The 23,185-nt window shown below is 43.5% G+C and overlaps 1 protein-coding gene across 1 annotated transcript in view; it reads left to right on the forward strand.

Annotated features, from left to right (window-relative positions):
- Nucleotides 1–20,841, forward strand: part of LOC120019541 (steroid hormone receptor ERR2-like) — a 60,226-nt gene extending 39,385 nt beyond the window's left edge. Inside the window, exons 5-6 of the mRNA XM_038962839.1 lie at nucleotides 11,344–11,613; nucleotides 20,597–20,841. Coding sequence (XP_038818767.1) covers nucleotides 11,344–11,613; nucleotides 20,597–20,841 — 515 coding nt within the window. The remainder of the gene's footprint in view (nucleotides 1–11,343; nucleotides 11,614–20,596) is intronic.
- Nucleotides 20,842–23,185: the final 2,344 nt, after the last annotated feature.

Genomic DNA, 23,185 nt, shown 5'->3' on the forward strand with positions numbered 1-23,185 from the left:
ATTACCTACAGAGCACTCCCAACACATCCCAGGTAGAGGGACTATATTACCTACAGAGCATTCCCAACACATCCCAGGTAGAGGGACTATATTACCTACACAGAGCACTCCCAACACATCCCAGGTAGAGGGACTATATTACCTACACAGAGCATTCCCAACACATCCCAGGTAGAGGGACTATATTACCTACACAGAGCATTCCCAACACATCCCAGGTAGAGGGACTATATTACCTACACAGAGCACTCCCAACACATCCCAGGTAGAGGGACTATATTACCTACAGAGCACTCCCAACATATCCCAGGTAGGGGGACTATATTACCTACAGAGCACTCCCAACACATCCCAGGTAGAGGGACTATATTACCTACAGAGCACTCCCAACACATCCCAGGTAGGGGGACTATATTACCTACAGAGCATTCCCAACACATCCCAGGTAGAGGGACTATATTACCTACAGAGCACTCCCAACACATCCCAGGTAGAGGGACTATATTACCTACAGAGCACTCCCAACACATCCCAGGTAGAGGGACTATATTACCTACACAGAGCATTCCCAACACATCCCAGGTAGAGGGACTATATTACCTACAGAGCACTCCCAACACATCCCAGGTAGAGGGACTATATTACCTACAGAGCACTCCCAACACATCCCAGGTAGAGGGACTATATTACCTACACAGAGCATTCCCAACACATCCCAGGTAGAGGGACTATATTACCTACAGAGCACTCCCAACATATCCCAGGTAGGGGGACTATATTACCTACAGAGCACTCCCAACACATCCCAGGTAGAGGGACTATATTACCTACAGAGCACTCCCAACACATCCCAGGTAGAGGGACTATATTACCTACAGAGCACTCCCAACACATCCCAGGTAGAGGGACTATATTACCTACAGAGCACTCCCAACACATCCCAGGTAGAGGGACTATATTACCTACAGAGCACTCCCAACACATCCCAGGTAGAGGGACTATATTACCTACAGAGCACTCCCAACACATCCCAGGTAGAGGGACTATATTACCTACAGAGCACTCCCAACACATCCCAGGTAGAGGAACTATATTACCTACAGAGCACTCCCAACACATCCCAGGTAGAGGGACTATATTACCTACAGAGCACTCCCAACACATCCCAGGTAGAGGGACTATATTACCTACAGAGCACTCCCAACACATCCCAGGTAGAGGGACTATATTACCTACAGAGCACTCCCAACACATCCCAGGTAGAGGGACTATATTACCTACAGAGCACTCCCAACACATCCCAGGTAGAGGGACTATATTACCTACAGAGCACTCCCAACACATCCCAGGTAGAGGGACTATATTACCTACACAGAGCACTCCCAACACATCCCAGGTAGAGGGACTATATTACCTACAGAGCACTCCCAACATATCCCAGGTAGGGGGACTATATTACCTACAGAGCACTCCCAACACATCCCAGGTAGAGGGACTATATTACCTACAGAGCACTCCCAACACATCCCAGGTAGAGGAACTATATTACCTACAGAGCACTCCCAACACATCCCAGGTAGAGGGACTATATTACCTACACAGAGCACTCCCAACACATCCCAGGTAGAGGGACTATATTACCTACAGAGCACTCCCAACACATCCCAGGTAGAGGGACTATATTACCTACAGAGCATTCCCAACACATCCCAGGTAGAGGGACTATATTACCTACAGAGCACTCCCAACATATCCCAGGTAGAGGGACTATATTACCTACAGAGCACTCCCAACACATCCCAGGTAGAGAGACTATATTACCTACAGAGCACTCCCAACACATCCCAGGTAGAGGGACTATATTACCTACAGAGCACTCCCAACACATCCCAGGTAGAGGGACTATATTACCTACAGAGCACTCCCAACACATCCCAGGTAGAGGGACTATATTACCTACACAGAGCACTCCCAACATATCCCAGGTAGAACTGGAGGAAAGGAACATTAAAGCCACAAAACTCTTTTGAGTAAGTGCTCTCATTAACTCTCTCTCTCTCTCACACACACACACACACACACACACACACACACACACACACACACACACACACACACACACACACACACACACACACACACACACACACACACACACCCTCTAAGGATAATGAACATCTGCTCCTCATCTACCCGGAGGGGAGAGACAGTTCCATATTCTACACATGTAAATCAATAGAGGGCAGCTGAAGCCGTGTGTGTGTGTGTGTGTGTGTGTGTGTGTGTGTGTGTGTGTGTGTGTGTGTGTGTGTGTGTGTGTGTGTGTGTGTGTGTGTGTGTGTGTGTGTGTGTGTGTGTGTGTGTGTGTGTGTGTGTGTGTGTGTGTGTGTGTGTGTGTGTGTGTGTGTGTGGCAGTTGGAGGATGGGGGTAGGGGTACCTCCCTTTTACGTCAATGTATTCCATTTCAATTTGAGACTTTAAAAAAATACAATCCTCTTACTTCCTTTTAAGACTGATGACCCAAGGAGCAGGCTGTACCCTTGGTTTATTTAGGGAGGTACTCGTGGTGGACTCGTTCCTCTCCTCCTCTCCACTCAAACCTACATCTGAATAGTTATACACTTTCTTAGATATCATTGTTTTCATTAGTCTAAATTGAAAAATAAGAATTTAATTTCCTTTTAAAATAAATATATTTTGAATCATCTTAAAATATATCATCCCTCTGTAGATATTCCCAGCATGCAATGGTATCGCCGGGTTGACCTCTCCTAAGATATTTGCCCTGAGAGTACTGTTCTTGAGTCAGTTTCTAACCATAACCCCCCCAGTGATTAAGGTTCAGACTTGGGGAGGGTGAACTGACCCTGAATCTGTGGTTTACTGTGATCTGCTGATTTATGTAGGACCCAGGGGAGATGTAGTGTGAGATTACAGGGTGGACCCAGGGGAGATGGAGTGTGCGATTACAGGGTGGACCCAGGGGAGATGTAGTGTGAGATTACAGGGTGGACCCAGGGGAGATGGAGTGTGAGATTACAGGGTGGACCCAGGGGAGATGGAGTGTGAGATTACAGGGTGGACCCAGAGGAGATGGAGTGTGAGGTTACAGGGTGGACCCAGGGGAGATGGAGTGTGAGATTACAGGGTGGACCTAGGGGAGATGGAGTGTGAGATTACAGGGTGGACCCAGGGGAGATGGAGTGGGAGATTACAGGGTAGACCCAGGGGAGATGGAGTGTGAGATTACAGGGTGGACCCAGGGGAGATGGAGTGTGAGATTACAGGGTGGACCCAGGGGAGATGGAGTGGGAGATTACAGGGTGGACCCAGGGGAGATGGAGTGTGAGATTACAGGGTGGACCCAGGGGAGATGGAGTGTGAGATTACAGGGTGGACCCAGGGGAGATGTAGTGTGAGGTTACAGGGTGGACCCAGGGGAGATGGAGTGTGAGATTACAGGGTGGACCCAGGGGAGATGGAGTGTGAGATTACAGGGTGGACCCAGGGGAGATGGAGTGTGAGGTTACAGGGTGGACCCAGGGGAGATGTAGTGTGAGGTTACAGGGTGGACCCAGGGGAGATGTAGTGTGAGATTACAGGGTGGACCCAGGGGAGATGGAGTGTGAGATTACAGGGTGGACCCAGGGGAGATGGAGTGTGAGATTACAGGGTGGACCCAGGGGAGATGGAGTGTGAGATTACAGGGTGGACCCAGGGGAGATGGAGTGTGAGATTACAGGGTGGACCCAGGGGAGATGGAGTGTGAGATTACAGGGTGGACCCAGGGGAGATGGAGTGTGAGATTACAGGGTGGACCCAGGGGAGATGGAGTGTGAGATTACAGGGTGGACCCAGGGGAGATGGAGTGTGAGATTACAGGGTGGACCCAGGGGAGATGGAGTGGGAGATTACAGGGTGGACCCAGGGGAGATGTAGTGTGAGGTTACAGGGTGGACCCAGGGGAGATGGAGTGTGAGATTACAGGGTGGACCCAGGGGAGATGTAGTGTGAGGTTACAGGGTGGACCCAGGGGAGATGGAGTGTGAGATTACAGGGTGGACCCAGGGGAGATGGAGTGTGAGTTTACAGGGTGGACCCAGGGGAGATGTAGTGTGAGGTTACAGGGTGGACCCAGGGGAGATGGAGTGTGAGATTACAGGGTGGACCCAGGGGAGATGGAGTGGGAGATTAGACTACATGGTGGCCAGGTAACAAGTATCATTAACAACCTTATGTTCAGTCCATTATTAGCGTGCTAAAGGGAGTGAGGACCTTCTCTTTCATATTGTTTACCTGCTACCCAAACACATTGCGTTCGGAAAGTGTTCAGACACCTGGACTTTTCCCACATTTTGGTACGTTCCCGCCTTATTCTAAAATTGATTAATTCGTTTTTCCCTCAATCTACACACAATACCCCGGAATCACAAAGCAAAATTAGGTTTTTAGACATTTTTTGCAAATGTATTAAAAATAAAAACTGAAATATGACATTTACATAAGTATTCAGACATTTAATCAGTACTTTGTTGAAGCATCTTTGCCAGCGATTACAGCCTCAAGTCTTCTTTGGTATGACACTACAAGCTTGGCACACCTGTATTTTGGGAGTTTCTCCCATTCTTCTCTGCAGATCCTCTCAAGCGCTGTCAGGTTGAATAGGGAGCGTCGCTGCACAGCTATTTTCAGGTCTCTCCAGAGATGTTCAATCGGGTTCAAGTCCGGCTCTGGCTGGCCCACTCAAGGACATTCAGAGTGTGAAAGAAGGTCAAGGGGTCTGAATACTTTCCGAATGTACTGTATATGTGACTACTTTAACTATTGTGGCTACATATCTGTTTTTAGGTGTTTAAATGAAATATATTTGGAATTATGTTGTGCTATTGACAGACCACCCCCTCGTGATACCTTACGGCGTTTCAAGTTGAGGGAACAAACGTGCAAAAATGTGTGAACGTAAAATGCCAGCTATTCGCTGCACGTGTTTGTTAGTGAGACCTCTGACCTCTGACCTTTGTAGTATCCATCAGAGCAGTGGTTTAGGGGATGACACGGCTTAGCGTGAATAGTAGACACACACACACACAGGCCTCATAGCGTTGTAACTCATTGTCATGGGGAGTACCGATTGGCTGTTACTTACACATGCTGTCATGACAACCAGGCAAGAATCATTGGCATGGCTGCCACAGGTCAGAGGTCACCGTTAATTTGTGCAGCTGCACGGCACGGTCACCACTTACAGTACAATCATACTATATGCATGCACTGCTAATGATTCTTCTCTCGTTCACACACACATTTACACACAACCCTGCCACGCTGTTAGATGAGAGGAGGAGAGGTATGTCTCTCTCCACCGCAGGCCCAGTCATGTCATTACCTCTGTCTCTTTATTGGGCCCATGATGGCCCTTAGGAGCACTGTAATGATGGCAAATGAATAGTGTGAACTGCTGAGAGAGAGAGAACTGTTATCTGTTAGGGCTCTGAAAGAGAACTGTCATCTGGTTAGGACTGTTTCGATAGCACAGATTGGAATATGTTCCGGGATTCATCCGATAACATTGAGGAGTTTACTACATCAGTCACCGGCTTCATTAATAAGTGCATTGAAGGGGCCTTCGGAGCGGCGCAGAGGTCTAAGGCACTGCATCGCAGTGCTTGAGGCGTCACTACAAACCCGGGTTTGATCCCAGGCTGTGTCACAACTGGCCGTGACCGTGAGTCCCATATAACATGTAATGCCACAACAGATTATATGAACTGGAATGAGAGCTGTGAGTATTAAGAGATGTAAGCAAACCATGTCCCTAATGAGTCACCGCCCCTACATTATCACTAAAGGTGTCTGCATACTAGGATCGGTTTTCTCCTCGCAGAACTCGGCTAGGCGAAGTGAACATCTGCGCCTCGCATATTCCCTTAAAAGACCTTTGCTTGAAAAACTAGGAAAAAAAGCAGCTATAGTACTGTTTGTCCATTTTGAGACGCCGTAGCCCGTATACACTATCTCAAAACAGTCTGAATTAATCGAAGATAACTCAAGAAATCTGTCATTTATTTTGACGTTTTTTGCCGAGGAGATCTGTGTCGTTCAATTTTACATCTAACTAAGATGTTTGGTACAGTTTTTCTCATGTTAAAAAATGTGCATGAAAACGACTAGTTTCTCGTGGAATGACGACAAATACTTAATTGCAGAATCCAAATTGAAGAATCCCTATTGAAGAATCCCTACTGATGACCAATCACAGATGAAGGGGCGTAGATTTAGGCTACCGAACTTCAGTTTACCTCGAGAAATTGTTGTGCACGTTCAGCCGAAAAAACCTTTGCCGAAGTCCAAAACAAACAAAAATGGCACAACATGTAATATATGCACAAACTGTTTCGGATGGGAAGCATACGTGCGCCTTTTTAAACCGCAAAGAACCCTTTTGTGAACCGCAAAGAACCATTTGAAGGGCTCAAAGGAGTCTTTGTGGTCCACATAGAACCATCACCTTTTCTAAAGAACCCTTGAGGAACCCTCTTCTCTTAGTTCGTATGATCTTCTATGTAGAAGAACTCCTTACCCGCTAACGACTCGTGTGGCTTTGTGAGGTCATAGAGCAAAACAAGATGACACGTGCGTGTTCTGGAAGAGTCTCTCAGCTTTTCATAGATGGGTCATAATAGTTTGTATCTCAAACCGTTCTGTCTTTGCGGAGGTTTTGTGAGAAGAAATAGACTAATCCAACGGTACAACCCAGCAGTCTGTAGTTCAAACACACTATTTAAAATAAAAAAATAAAAAATAAAAAGGGGGTGTCACGTTCCTGACCTGTTTTCTGTTAGTTTTTGTATGTGTTAGTTGGTCAGGACGTGAGTTTGGGTGGGCAGTCTATGTTTTGTGTTTCTATGTTGGTTTAATGGGTACCTGATATGGTTCTCAATTAGAGGCAGGTGGTTTTCATCTCCTCTGATTGAGAATCATATTAAGGTAGGTGGTGTCACATTGTTTGTTTGTGGGTGGTTGTCTCCTGTGTCAGTGTCTGTGTATGTTACGCCACACGGGACTGTTTCGGTTTGTTTGTTTGTTCGTTCGGTTTATGTAGTCTGTTCCTGTTTCATGCGTTCTTCGTGTCATGTAAGTTCTTATGTTCAGGTGCGTCTACGTCGTTTGTTGCTTTGTCGTTTGTTAAAGTGTTTTTGTGTTTTTTCGTCTTTACTTTAATAAATCATGTCATATCACGACGCTGCATTTTGGTTCAATCCCTGCTCCTCCTCTTCGGATGAAGAGGAAGAGGAATTCCGTTACAGGGGGTTTAGAAGCCTAAATCAAGCCAGTGTGATCGTGGGACTCAAGAAAACACATGGGGCTTGAGCTCACTGATCTGACTGCAGAGTGAGGGCAAAGGGCTGAGTATAGATGAGTTGGAAACCGTGCTTGTCCATGGCTTTGACATTTGTAGAGTTGGAATCAGACCAAAACATTTTGTTGTCCTTTAGTGTTATTACTTTATCTACAGCATTCTTACTGACTGTATTAATGAACTGTAACACAAAGCTATAATCCAATCATCCTCTACCTGATAAACATACAAACAGTGTATATATATATATATACTGAGTATACCAAACATTAAGAACACCTTCCTAATTTTGAGTTGCAGCCCCCTTTGCCCTCAGAACAGCCTCAATTTGTCAGGGGGCTTGGACTCAACAAGGTGTCGAAAGTGTTCCACAGGGATGTTGGCCCATGCTAACTCCAATGCTTCCCACAGTTGTGTCAAGTTGGTTGGATGTCCTTTGGGTGGTGGACCATTCTTTATACACACGGGAGACTGTTGAGTCTGAAAAACCCAGCAGCGTTGCAGTTCTTGACACGAACTGGTGCGCCTGGCACTTACTACCATACCCCGTTCTAAGGCACTTAAATATTTTGTCTTGCCCGTTCACCCTCTGAATGGCACGCATACACAATCCATGTCTCAATTGTCTCAAAGCTTTAAAATCCTTCTTTAACCTGTCTCCTCCCCTTCATAGAATCCACTGATTTGAAGTGATATCAATAAGGGATCACAGCTTTCACCTGGACAGTCTGTCATGTGTTCATAATGTTTTGTCCAGTCAGCGTATGTTGCATTTACATGTTAGTCACTTAGCAGTATTTTACATGTTAGTCACTTAGCAGTATTTTACATGTTAGTCACTTAGCAGCATTTTACATGTTAGTCACTTAGCAGCATTTTGCATGTTAGTCACTTAGCAGCATTTTGCATGTTAGTCACTTAGCAGTATTTTACATGTTAGTCACTTAACCCTCGTGGCTCCCGTAAGAGCGTCTGCTAAGTGCTGCCCCAACGCTCTTAACCATTAGGCTTCCTGTCACCCTACGCTGTAAAATACGGAAAAACAGTCAAACGCAAGGCCGCACAGGGTGCCAAACATTAACCGTAAAAATAGATACTTTTTTTTGTAGATTCAAATGAAAATCTTTAAATTACAGACATTTACATTAAAAGTAAGTGACACTGTTAATTAACAGACAGCTAAAATTATAGAAAGAAAAACAGTAATTTCTGAAAAGTTTTAAGATGTAAATTAAAACTGAATCATATTGTTAGAAATACATTCTAAATAGCCAATTTGAGGTAAATTACTGTATATTTACAGTTTTCAACAGTAATTATATAGAAATACACATCAAAATACAATAATTTCTGATTAAAGTGTTTTAAGGTGTAAAATCAACTTGCCAATTTTGTAAAAATACATGTAGTTGCCATATTTTGAGGTAAACCTCTGTGTATTTGCTGTATTCCACAGTAATTTCATAGGATTGCCTTATCAAAATGCAGATATTTTCAGTTGAAGTAGGAGGTTTCAGAAGTAAATTAGCTAGCCAATAGTATAAAAATACATTTTAAATATAGTAATTTAATCAGAAATTACTATTTTCTGTTCACTAACGTATACTGTTAATGTAAATGTCTGTAATTTTAAGATTTTTTTTTTTTTACACGTCATTTGAATCTGACATTTTTCTGTAATTTTACGGGTAACGTTTGGTACCCTGTACTGTCATGCTATTTACGTTTTTTTTTAATGTATATTAAAATTACAGGACAATATTGTAACCGTTATAAAAAGCATTGCAGCACAGGGTGCCAAACATTAACCGTACAATACTTTACGAGTGACAGAAACGGTTCATTAACAGATAAAATTACAGTAAAACAAGTCATTTGACTAAATTACTATATTTTCAATATTTTTTAAATAAATTATTGGCTAGTTAATTTACATCTTAAACCCCCTACTCTAAGTGAAAATGTGTTTAGAATGTAAACACACATTTTCAATTAAAGTCAGGGTTTCAGATGTGAACTGAGTAGCAAGTATTGAAAATACACTCCAAATATTGACAAAATACAGTCCAAATATTGACAAAATACACTCCAAATATTGACAAAATACACTCCAAATATTGACAAAATACACTCCAAATATTGACAAAATACACTCCAAATATTGACAAAATACACTCCAAATATTGACAAAATACACTCCAAATATTGCTTTAAAAAGTTCTGTGTTGATTTGGAGTATTCAAAAGTAATTGTACAGGATCAACAGATCATTCAGGAGGTTGGTGGCACCTTAATTGTGGAGAACGGGCTCGTGGTAATGGCTGGAGCGGAGTCAGTGGAATGGTATCAAACACAGGGTTTCCATGGTTTCCAGGTGTTTGATGCCATTCCATTCGCTCCGTTCCAGCCATTATTATGAGCCGTCCTCCCCTCAGAAGCCTCCACTGCATTCACACAAACATTTGCACATTAGAATATGGGGCTCGCTATTATAAAACGAGCAGATTATGTAATTGTGCACTAGACATGGTTGACATGGCTGTAAATCATTTTCAATGAGATTCGACCAACTTTGTATAACTCTTAGGGAAAACATATTAATTAAGGACACCTGCCGTTTTGAATGACAGGCTGACCATGTAAATCCAGGTGAATCCAGGTGAAAGCTATGATCCGTTATTGATGTCTGTTTGTTAAATCCATTTCAATCAGTGTAGATGAAGGGGAGGAGACGGGTTTAAATAAGGATTTTCAAACCTTGAGACATGGATTGTGTATGTGTGCCATTCAGAGGGTGAACGGGTAAGACAAAGATTGAAGTGCCTTTGAACAGGGTATGGTAGTAGGTGTCAGGTGCACCGGTTTGAGTGTGTCAAGAACAGCAACGCTGCTGGGTTTTTCACGCTCAACTTTCCTGTGTGTATCAAGAATGGTTCACCACCAAAAGCACATCCAGCCAATGGTCGAAAAGGGGTCATTAATGAAAGCGGACAAAGGAGGCTGACACGAATTGTGCAGAGCAACAGACGGGTTACAGTTGGACAGTCCAGTACAACATTAGTGCCCAAAGACCCGTAAAATAATGCACAACTCGTCGTACCTTGACACGGATGGGGTACGGCAGCCGACGACATGACAGAGTTCCCCCTCTTTCAGCAAAAAACACTAGAAACTGTGGTTACAGTGGGCTGAGGAACGAAAACACTGGACACTGGAGAGTTGGAAAAACATTGCCTGGTCTGATGAATCCTGGTTCCTGCTGTTTCACACTAATGGGAGGACTAGTACATTATGCCACATGTCAACATTGTAGGCTGGTGGTGGTGTGGGGTGTGTTTTCATGGCACACATTGGGCCCCTTGATAAAAGTGTTTTTAACGCCACATAATATCTGAACATCGTTGCCAATCAGGTGCATCCCTTTATGGCAGCAGTCTATCCATCTGCGAATAGAAACATTGCTGCAGGATAATGCCCCCCATGCCACAAGGCTAGGATTGTACAGGAATAGTTCCACAAACATAACAGTGAATTCAGCTTACTGCAGTGGCCTGCCCAGTCACCAGAAGCATTGGAGTCAACATGGGCCAGCATTCCTGTGGATTGCCCTGACGAATCGAGGCTGTTCTGAGGACAAAAGGGGGTGCAACTCAATATTAGGAAGGTGTTCCTAATGTTTTGTACACTCAGTGTATCGTGTTTTTGCACACTGAGTTTCTAGTGATCTGACTTTGATACATTCCCAGAGTAAAAATATATAAATACATTTTACCCCCCTTGTTCATTAGTAAACTGTGTAAAATTTGCTGGAAATTATATTTTCTTTGTGACCTAGCTCCTTGATTTAACTAATAAATGTGGAAAATTACAATCGCGTATTTGATCTAAAATCCACATGCTGGTGTGAAAGTCAAACACCCTCCACATGGAGCCAATAAGGCAAATATATAATTAGGCCTAAACCCTACCTATCCTCCTCTAGGATTCTCCAGCCTGTCTCTGGCAGACCAGATGAGTCTACTGCAGAGTGCCTGGATGGAGATCCTGGTCCTGAGCATCGTGTTCCGCTCGTTGGCCTGTGAGGAGGAGCTGGTGTATGCTGAGGACTATGTGGTGGATGAGGAGCACGCTCGTCTATCTGGCCTGCTGGACCTACACGTTGCCATCCTGCCTCTGGTCCGACGCTATAAGAAGCTGAGCATGAAGAAAGAGGAGTTTGTCACGCTCAAGGCCATCGCCCTCGCTAACTCAGGTACGGACACAGATGACAGACACAGTCAGAAATGCACACACGCAGAAATACACACACGCACAAATTATTATTATATTTGCTGAATTATGTCAGACTCATAACACCTATTGTTGATAGGAGACACAGGAAACCGTCCCCCTTGAAGATTGACATTAGAGTATGTCTGAATGGTCAATCTCTGGTAAATCTAAGTAGCTGACATGTAATTAAAACAAAACAAAATGTCACCAATCTCAGAGGGCAATCGCATCCACACAGACGATCTGAGATAAGAGGGGACAAAGGGGTCAACAACACGGCTGTTTAATTAAATGTCCCTGCTGTGCCACTGTGTGTGCGTGCTCGTCTCTTCTGAATGTGCGTGTGTATAGCGTGTGTGTGTGTGTGATTGCCAGTGTTCTCTATCTCCTTCCTCTCTCTCCTCCCCTCTTTTTCTATCTCTCGCCTCCCCTTTCTCTCTCTCTCTCCACACCCAGCTCTTCCCATCTCTCTCTCCCCATCTCTCTCTCCCCATCTCTCTCTCCCCATCTCTCTCTCTCCCCATCTCTCTCTCTCTCCCCATCTCTCTCTCTCTCCCCATCTCTCTCTCTCTCCCCATCTCTCTCTCTCTCCCCATCTCTCTCTGTCTCTATAACAGTAGCTTCCTGCCAGCTCTCCACAGACAAGGGAGATATATTTAGCATTTCATTAGGAAAACAGTGTCTGTCAATAAAATGTGTTAAGTGGAGTGGAATGAGCATCAGGGAGCGACGGGCTTGTTTGTTTCCATGTGAAGATGCCTCTCTCCTATCGACAGTTTGCTTGTCCCCTTACTAATCAATGACTGTCTGGAGGGTTCTGTCCCCTTACTAATCAATGACTGTCTGGAGGGTTCTGTCCCCTTACTAATCAATGACTGTCTGGAGGGTTCTGTCCCCTTACTAATCAATGACTGTTTGGAGGGTCCTGTCTCCTTACTAATCAATGACTGTCTGGAGGGTTATGTCCCCTTACTAATCAATGACTGTCTGGAGGGTTCTGTCCCCTTACTAATCAATGACTGTTAGGAGGGTTCTGTCTCCTTACTAATCAATGACTGTTTGGAGGGTTATGTCCCCTTACTAATCAATGACTGTCTGGAGGGTTCTGTCCCCTTACTAATCAATGACTGTCTGGAGGGTTCTGTCTCCTTACTAATCAATGACTGTCTGGAGGGTTCTGTCCCCTTACTAATCAATGACTGTTAGGAGGGTTCTGTCTCCTTACTAATCAATGACTGTTTGGAGGGTTATGTCCCCTTACTAATCAATGACTGTCTGGAGGGTTCTGTCCCCTTACTAATCAATGACTGTCTGGAGGGTTCTGTCTCCTTACTAATCAATGACTGTCTGGAGGGTTCTGTCCCCTTACTAATCAATGACTGTTAGGAGGGTTCTGTCCCCTTACTAATCAATGACTGTCTGGAGGGTTCTGTCCCCTTACTAATCAATGACTGTCTGGAGGGTTCTGTCCCCTTACTAATCAATGACTGTTAGGAGGGTTCTGTCCCCTTACTAATCAATGACTGTCTGGAGGGTTCTGTCCCCTTACTAATCAATGACTGTCTGGAGGGTTCTGTCCCCTTACTAATCAATGACTGTCTGGAGGGTTCTGTCCCCTTACTAATCAATGACTGTTTGGAGGGTTCTGTCCCCTTACTAATCAATGACTGTCTGGAGGGTTCTGTCCCCTTACTAATCAATGACTGTTAGGAGGGTTCTGTCCCCTTACTAATCAATGACTGTTAGGAGGGTTCTGTCCCCTTACTAATCAATGACTGTCTGGAGGGTTCTGTCCCCTTACTAATCAATGACTGTCTGGAGGGTTCTGTCCCCTTACTAATCAATGACTGTCTGGAGGGTTCTGTCCCCTTACTAATCAATGACTGTTTGGAGGGTTCTGTCCCCTTACTAATCAATGACTGTCTGGAGGGTTCTGTCCCCTTACTAATCAATGACTGTCTGGAGGGTTATGTCCCCTTACTAATCAATGACTGTTAGGAGGGTTCTGTCCCCTTACTAATCAATGACTGTCTGGAGGGTTCTGTCCCCTTACTAATCAATGACTGTCTGGAGGGTTCTGTCCCCTTACTAATCAATGACTGTCTGGAGGGTTCTGTCCCCTTACTAATCAATGACTGTTAGGAGGGTTCTGTCCCCTTACTAATCAATGACTGTCTGGAGGGTTCTGTCCCCTTACTAATCAATGACTGTCTGGAGGGTTCTGTCCCCTTACTAATCAATGACTGTCTGGAGGGTTCTGTCCCCTTACTAATCAATGACTGTCTGGAGGGTTCTGTCCCCTTACTAATCAATGACTGTCTGGAGGGTTCTGTCCCCTTACTAATCAATGACTGTCTGGAGGGTTCTGTCCCCTTACTAATCAATGACTGTTAGGAGGGTTCTGTCCCCTTACTAATCAATGACTGTCTGGAGGGTTCTGTCCCCTTACTAATCAATGACTGTTAGGAGGGTTCTGTCCCCTTACTAATCAATGACTGTCTGGAGGGTTCTGTCCCCTTTCCCTTATACCTTAGAGCGGTATAAGGGAAAGGGGTGGAGAGGGGTATAAGGGAAAGGGGTGGAGAGGGGTATAAGGGAAAGGGGTGGAGAGCGGTATAAGGGAAAGGGGTGGAGAGCGGTATAAGGGAAAGGGGTGGAGAGCGGTATAAGGGAAAGGGGTGGAGAGCGGTATAAGGGAAAGGGGTGGAGAGCGGTATAAGGGAAAGGGGTGGAGAGCGGTATAAGGGAAAGGGGTGGAGAGCGGTATAAGGGAAAGGGGTGGAGAGCGGTATAAGGGAAAGGGGTGGAGAGCGGTATAAGGGAAAGGGGTGGAGAGCGGTATAGAGTGGTTGGTAGAAGGGGATCAGAGAAGCCGAGGGGCCGGCCGAGGGGCCAGCTGCGGTGCATTTGAACACTGTCTCACAGAAATCTGGTGCTGTAGGTAGGTGTTTGTGTTTGTGTGACAGCTGTGGAAAATCATGGCCATTGATTTAGTAATTAGCTCAGTATCGATGGCATCTACTCCAGCCAGCTGATGGATTACATGGGAATTGTTTCTTCAAAGTTAGTTTTGCATTACGCCCTTCACACACTGAACTCACTCACACACACATGCATGCACACACACATACAACCACACACAACCACACACACATATGCATGCACACACACACAACCACACACACACACACATGCATGCACACACACACACCCACACAAACATGCACACGGCACACACAACCACATATGCACGCACACACACATACATGCGCACACACACACAACCACACATGCACACACACATGCACACACAACCACACATGCACACACACACACACAGCGCACACACACGCAGCGGAGTATAGGATCACATCAGTTTTAACATGAAGGGCCAAATGAAGACTGGAACAGAACACGTGTGTAGTCCACATAGGAACAGAACACGTGTGTAGTCCACATAGGAACAGAACACGTGTGTAGTCCACATAGGAACAGAACACGTGTGTAGTCCACATAGGAACAGAACACGTGTGTAATCCACATAGGAACAGAACACGTGTGTAGTCCACATAGGAGCAGAACACGTGTGTAGTCCACATAGGAACAGAACACGTGTGTAGTCCACATAGGAACAGAACACGTGTGTAGTCCACATAGGAACAGAACACGTGTGTAGTCCACATAGGAACAGAACACGTGTGTAGTCCACATAGGAACAGAACACGTGTGTAGTCCACATAGGAACAGAACACGTGTGTAGTCCACATAGGAACAGAACACGTGTGTAGTCCACATAGGAACAGAACACGTGTGTAGTCCACATAGGAACAGAACACGTGTGTAGTCCACATAGGAACAGAACACGTGTGTAGTCCACATAGGAACAGAACACGTGTGTAGTCCACATAGGAACAGAACACGTGTGTAATCCACATAGGAACAGAACACGTGTGTAGTCCACATAGGAACAGAACACGTGTGTAGTCCACATAGGAACAGAACACGTGTGTAGTCCACATAGGAACAGAACACGTGTGTAGTCCACATAGGAACAGAACACGTGTGTAGTCCACATAGGAACAGAACACGTGTGTAGTCCACATAGGAACAGAACACGTGTGTAGTCCACATAGGAACAGAACACGTGTGTAGTCCACATAGGAACAGAACACGTGTGTAGTCCACATAGGAACAGAACACGTGTGTAATACACATAGGAGCAGAACACGTGTGTAGTCCACATAGGAACAGAACACGTGTGTAATCCACATAGGAACAGAACACGTGTGTAGTCCACATAGGAACAGAACACGTGTGTAGTCCACATAGGAACAGAACACGTGTGTAGTCCACATAGGAACAGAACACGTGTGTAGTCCACATAGGAACAGAACACGTGTGTAGTCCACATAGGAACAGAACACGTGTGTAGTCCACATAGGAACAGAACACGTGTGTAGTCCACATAGGAACAGAACACGTGTGTAGTCCACATAGGAACAGAACACGTGTGTAATACACATAGGAACAGAACACGTGTGTAGTCCACATAGGAACAGAACACGTGTGTAGTCCACATAGGAACAGAACACGTGTGTAGTCCACATAGGAACAGAACACGTGTGTAATACACATAGGAACAGAACACGTGTGTAATACACATAGGAACACAACACGTGTGTAGTCCACATAGGAACAGAACACGTGTGTAGTCCACATAGGAACAGAACACGTGTGTAGTCCACATAGGAACAGAACACGTGTGTAGTCCACATAGGCTAGTTAATTTCCCCAGATAGAAAGATCATTTATACAGAAGACAGCTGTGTGTGTGTGAGTGAAAACGGCTAGCTGCCTGGTAAGAGACACTTAATCAGTCAGTTAGGAACATAATTAGCCCTCTACTTTACTTCTGCCTCAGTCACTTCTCCTCTTTTACTGTGTTACTCTGTTCATACCTGTCTGGAACTCTGGGAACAAAATGGAGGGAGTTACACTTGATTTATAAACAGGCAGTCCCATGGTGAATCATCCAGTGATTTATAAACAGGCAGTCCCATGGTGAATCATCTAGTGATTTATAAACGGGCAGTCCCATGGTGAATCATCCAGTGATTTATAAACAGGCAGTCCCATGGTGAATCATCCAGTGATTTATAAACGGGCAGTCCCATGGTGAATCATCCAGTGATTTATAAACAGGCAGTCCCATGGTGAATCATCCAGTGATTTATAAACAGGCAGTCCCATGGTGAATCATCCAGTGATTTATAAACAGGCAGTCCCATGGTGAATCATCCAGTGATTTATAAACGGGCAGTCCCATGGTGAATCATCCAGTGATTTATAAACGGGCAGTCCCATGGTGAATCATCCAGTGATTTATAAACGGGCAGTCCCATGGTGAATCATCCAGTGATTTATAAACGGGCAGTCCCATTTTGGTGTCTCTCATGAAAGATGATGTTGTCCTGTGTTCTAAACATTACACATTACCCCACAACCAGACAATTTCCACTGCATATCAAGTATCAACTCGATCCAGTCAGGACATGCTGCTGTGCCAATCAAATGCACTTTCAAAACAGCGTTATCCCTAACCGGAAATCCACTAGCCAACAAATTGATTGTATTTTGGCCTGCGCAGACTTCATATGAAGTAGAGGTTCGCTGTGCGTTTCAGTTCAGACTAGCCTGCTTTTATTGGAGAGTTTCTGTCGATAAGGGGACTGGTTTCTCTTTCTTAGGGAACTCAGGGCCGTCTGCCGCTAATCTTCACTTGAACGATACCCTGCTAATGCGCACGCACAATAATTCATTAGTAGATGAGAGTATATGGTACAGTATATGTGATACAGTATACAGTATATGTGATACAGTATATGTGATACAGTATACAGTATATGTGATACAGTATACAGTATATGTGATACAGTATATGTGATACAGTATACAGTATATGTGATACAGTATATGTGATACAGTATACAGTATATGGTACAGTATATGGTCCAGTATACAGTATATGGTACAGTATACAGTATATGGTACAGTATACAGTATATGGTACAGTATATGGTACAGTATATGGTACAGTATACAGTATATGGTACAGTATATGGTACAGTATATGGTATATGGTACAGTATATGGTACAGTATACAGTATATGGTACAGTATACGGTACAGTATATGGTATATGGTACAGTATATGGTACAGTATACAGTATATGGTACAGTATATGGTCCAGTATACAGTATATGGTACAGTATATGGTACAGTGTACAGTATATGGTACCGTATATGGTACAGTATACAGTATATCAATCAATCAAGTTTATTTTATATAGCCCTTCGTACATCAGCTAATATCTCGAAGTGCTGTACAGAAACCCAGCCTAAAACCCCAAACAGCAAGCAATGCAGGTGTAGAAGCACGGTGGCTAGGAAAAACTCCCTAGAAAGGCCAAAACCTAGGAAGAAACCTAGAGAGGAACCAGGCTATGAGGGGTGGCCAGTCCTCTTCTGGCTGTGCCGGGTGGAGATTATAACAGAACATGGCCAAGATGTTCAAAATGTTCATAAATGACAAGCATGGTCAAATAATAATCAGGAATAAATGTCAGTTGGCTTTTCATATGGTACAGTATATGGTCCAGTATACAGTATATGGTACAGTGTACAGTATATGGTACAGTATATGGTCCAGTATACAGTATATGGTACAGTATACAGTATATGGTACAGTATACAGTATATGGTACAGTATATGGTACAGTATACAGTATATGGTACAGTATACAGTATATGGTACAGTATATGGTACAGTATACAGTATATGGTACAGTATATGGTACAGTATACAGTATATGGTACAGTATATGGTATATGGTACAGTATATGGTACAGTATATGGTACAGTATACAGTATATGGTACAGTATACAGTATATGGTACAGTATACAGTATATGGTACAGTATATGGTACAGTATATGGTACAGTATACAGTATATGGTACAGTATACAGTATATGGTACAGTATACAGTATATGGTACAGTATATGGTACAGTATACAGTATATGGTACAGTATACAGTATATGGTACAGTATATGGTACAGTATATGGTACAGTATACAGTATATGGTACAGTATACGGTACAGTATACAGTATATGGTACAGTATATGGTACAGTATACAGTATATGGTACAGTATACAGTATATGGTACAGTATATGGTACAGTATATGGTACAGTATACAGTATATGGTACAGTATATGGTCCAGTATACAGTATGTGGTCCAGTATACAGTATATGGTACAGTATACAGTATATGGTACAGTATATGGTACAGTATACGGTACAGTATACAGTATATGGTACAGTATACGGTACAGTATACAGTATATGGTACAGTATATGGTACAGTATATGGTACAGTATACAGTATATGGTCCAGTATACAGTATGTGGTCCAGTATACAGTATATGGTACAGTATATGGTACAGTATATGGTACAGTATATGGTACAGTATACAGTATATGGTACAGTATACAGTATATGGTACAGTATATGGTACAGTATATGGTACAGTATACAGTATATGGTACAGTATATGGTACAGTATACAGTATATGGTACAGTATATGGTACAGTATATGGTACAGTATATGGTACAGTATACAGTATATGGTACAGTATATGGTACAGTATACGGTACAGTATACAGTATATGGTACAGTATATGGTACAGTATATGGTACAGTATACAGTATATGGTACAGTATATGGTACAGTATATGGTACAGTATACAGTATATGGTACAGTATATGGTCCAGTATACAGTATATGGTCCAGTATACAGTATATGGTCCAGTATACAGTATGTGGTCCAGTATACAGTATGTGGTCCAGTATACAGTATATGGTCCAGTATACAGTATATGATACACTATATGGTCCAGGATACGGTATATGGTCCAGGATACGGTATATGGTCCAGTATACGGTATATGGTCCAGTATACGGTATATGGTCCAGGATACGGTATATGGTCCAGGATACGGTATATGGTCCAGGATACGGTATATGGTCCAGGATACGGTATATGGTCCAGGATACGGTATATGGTCCAGGATACGGTATATGGTCCAGGATACGGTATATGGTCCAGGATACGGTATATGGTCCAGGATACGGTATATGGTCCAGGATACGGTATATGGTCCAGGATACGGTATATGGTCCAGGATACGGTATATGGTCCAGGATACGGTCCAGGATATGGTCCAGTATACGGTATATGGTCCAGTATACGGTATATGGTCCAGTATACGGTATATGGTCCAGTATATGGTCCAGTATACGGTATATGGTCCAGTATATGGTCCAGTATACGGTATATGGTCCAGTATATGGTCCAGTATATGGTCCAGTATATGGTCCAGTATACGGTATATGGTGCAGTATATGGTCCAGTATATGGTCCGGTATATGGTCCAGTATACGGTATATGGTGCAGTATACAAAGAAAGGAATATTTTCCCCTGCCTCTCCACAGCATATTTCTATTTCTGCAGCCGAGCCGTTCTCTCCCTGGGGTCCTAGTCACGCACAGTCATTTATTAAGTCCAGTTATTAACCATTCACTAGAGAGAGAGACTCTCAGAAATTGGATGCTTGCTAAAAGGAGCCACTGAATTTAAAGTGGCTCCTAAAGAAGTTTTATTTGCGAGCGACTTTTTGTTGGCATTAAATAAAAGACAACTAAAGTTTCTGTTTCTCCCTCTCTCCCTCCCACCTTCCCGCCTCCTCTCCCTCCCTTCCCGCCTCTTCTCCCTCTCCTCTCTCCCCCTCCCTTCCCACCTCCTCTCCCTCCCTTCCCGCCTCTTCTCCCTCCCTTCCCGCCTCTTCTCCCTCCCTTCCCGCCTCTTCTCCCTCATCTACCTCCGTATAGACTCCATGCATATAGAGGATGTAGAGGCTGTTCAGAGGCTCCAGGACTCTCTCCATGAGGCATTGCAGGACTTAGAAGGTGCCCACAACACGGAGGACCCTCGGCGGGCAGGAAAGCTGCTGATGACCCTTCCCCTGCTCCGTCAGACCGCGGCCAAGGCCGTGCAGCACTTCTACAGCATCAAGGTGCAGGGGAAAGTGCCCATGCACAAACTCTTCCTGGAGATGCTGGAGGCCAAGGCTTGATGATTGGACCGGCGGATTGACGGACAGCTGCATCACCCAATGAGGAGGATGGACAGCCTGTGAATAGGTGGGGTAACACCATGGAGACCTATGACAGCTACGGGATGAAGTCGACTGCTGTTACTGTGGATCGAAACCCACGTCTAGAACTGAAGAAAAGAGGAATAGAGCAGGAAAATAGACCAACAGATTTTAGGGGTGAATATAAAACGCTTTGATGTAGAATATAGTCATGTATATGAAGATGATGTGTACAGAACTGTGGGTCTTGTTATAATCAGAGACCCTTCGCTCTAGATCACCGGTAGCTACTGGGAGTTAACTTTCTCTTTTTGTTTTATAATCTCAGTTGTAAAGAGAGGTTTGTTTTGTTTCTTTTCACCTTGAAGCTGAAGTATGACTAGTAATATGTTGTGATGAATCTGAATGGTTAGAGCCACTCAGTTATCTTTCTCTTTTGTTTTATAATCTCAGATGTACAGCATTAGTCTGGTATATATGTATGTACGGTTGTGTCAAATTGCAGTGTTAAAGGGGTTTGGGGATGATTTCATATTATGTTCTTCATCAACCTCAAAGAAACAGATCCCTACACCTATGAAGATAAAAGCTTCTGAAGTCTTCCTAACCAGATCTGGGTTCAAATTAAATTGAAATCTTTCAAAATATTTTGAACGTTTGATTGAGTCTGCCTGGAGTGCCATATCGGTGAGATTTGCCCTTTTGGGACTATACCATTAATTCAGTTGGTCAAGCAAACTCATTCCAAATACTATTTGAACCCAGGTCTGTTCGTAACATTTACCTCCTAGTTTCATCAACAATACTGTTCCATCCAAGTCTGGAGTTTAGGAAGGGATGGAGTGCACTCTTCTAAAAATATATATATATATATTCTCTCTATAATCTAAAAGGGTTCTTTGGCTGTACCAGTAGGAGAACTCTTTCAAAAACCATTTTTGGTTCAAGGTAGAGCTCTACCTGGAACCCAAAAGGTCTGTACCTGGAACCCAAAAGGGTTCTACTTGGAACCAAAAAGGTTTTTCCTATGGAGGCAGCTGAATAATTCTTTTTTTTATTTTTTTTTACCCTTTTTAAATCTAAGAGTGTAGTGAACTGGTGAGCATATATAGATGTAGGATCTTAATTTGATCACCCTGTCTCAGGATAACTTTCTTGCAATGCAGGAAAATAAACACTTGAGTACTTTACAGGAAATTAAAAACTTGAGTAATTGAGGTTTAAAACAGCTTCTGGCATTTTTAATTTCCACTTTGAAATTTCAGACTTGATTTTTCCTTACAATTTTTTTTATCAACCACTACAAAAATGTCCATTAATTATGATCCACATAATAATTAACATTTCCTGTTGCCGCGGGATTCGTTCCCTGCTGTAGCAAACTGGCTCAAATTAAGATCCTACATCTGTACAGTAGTTAAATAATATGTTGCTCTGGGTCCTAGGTAATAATGGGGCACTAATGAATGTAGTACATTAGCTCATTCTCACTCGTAGTATCTGCTCATCACTACTGCTTTTACATACTAAAGACACCTAAGCAAAATGTGTGTGTGTGAAGTGAATCAGTGGCGGCTGCTGAGGGGAGGATGGTTCATAATAGCTGGAACGAAGGGCATAGAATGGCAGCAAACACATGGAAACCATATTTGATACCATTCCACCTATTCCGCTCCAGCAATTACCACGAGCCCCTCCTGTCACCAACCTCCTGTGTGTGTGTGTACATTTCAGTTAACACTTATAACACAACAAAGAACACTTATAACACTACAAACAACAATAACATACTGTATGGACTCTAGTCAACAACAATAACATACTGTATGGACTCAGACCTCTAGTCAACAACAATAACATACTGTATGGACTCAGACCTCTAGTCAACAACAATAACATACTGTATGGACTCAGACCTCTAGTCAACAACAATAACATACTGTATGGACTCAGACCTCTAGTCAACAACAATAACATACTGCATGGACTCAGACCTTTAGTCAACAACAATAACATACTGTATGGACTCAGACCTCTAGTCAACAACAATAACATACTGTATGGACTCAGACCTTTAGTCAACAACAATAACATACTGTATGGACTCAGACCTCTAGTCAACAACAATAACATACTGTATGGACTCAGACCTCTAGTCAACAACAATAACATACTGTATGGACTCTAGTCAACAACAATAACATACTGTATGGACTCAGACCTCTAGTCAACAACAATAACATACTGTATGGACTCTAGTCAACAACAATAACATACTGTATGGACTCAGACCTCTAGTCAACAACAATAACATACTGTATGG

This window comes from Salvelinus namaycush, chromosome 24 (assembly GCF_016432855.1).
Source record: "Salvelinus namaycush isolate Seneca chromosome 24, SaNama_1.0, whole genome shotgun sequence".
In the NCBI taxonomy this organism is placed as follows: Eukaryota; Metazoa; Chordata; class Actinopteri; order Salmoniformes; family Salmonidae; genus Salvelinus; species Salvelinus namaycush.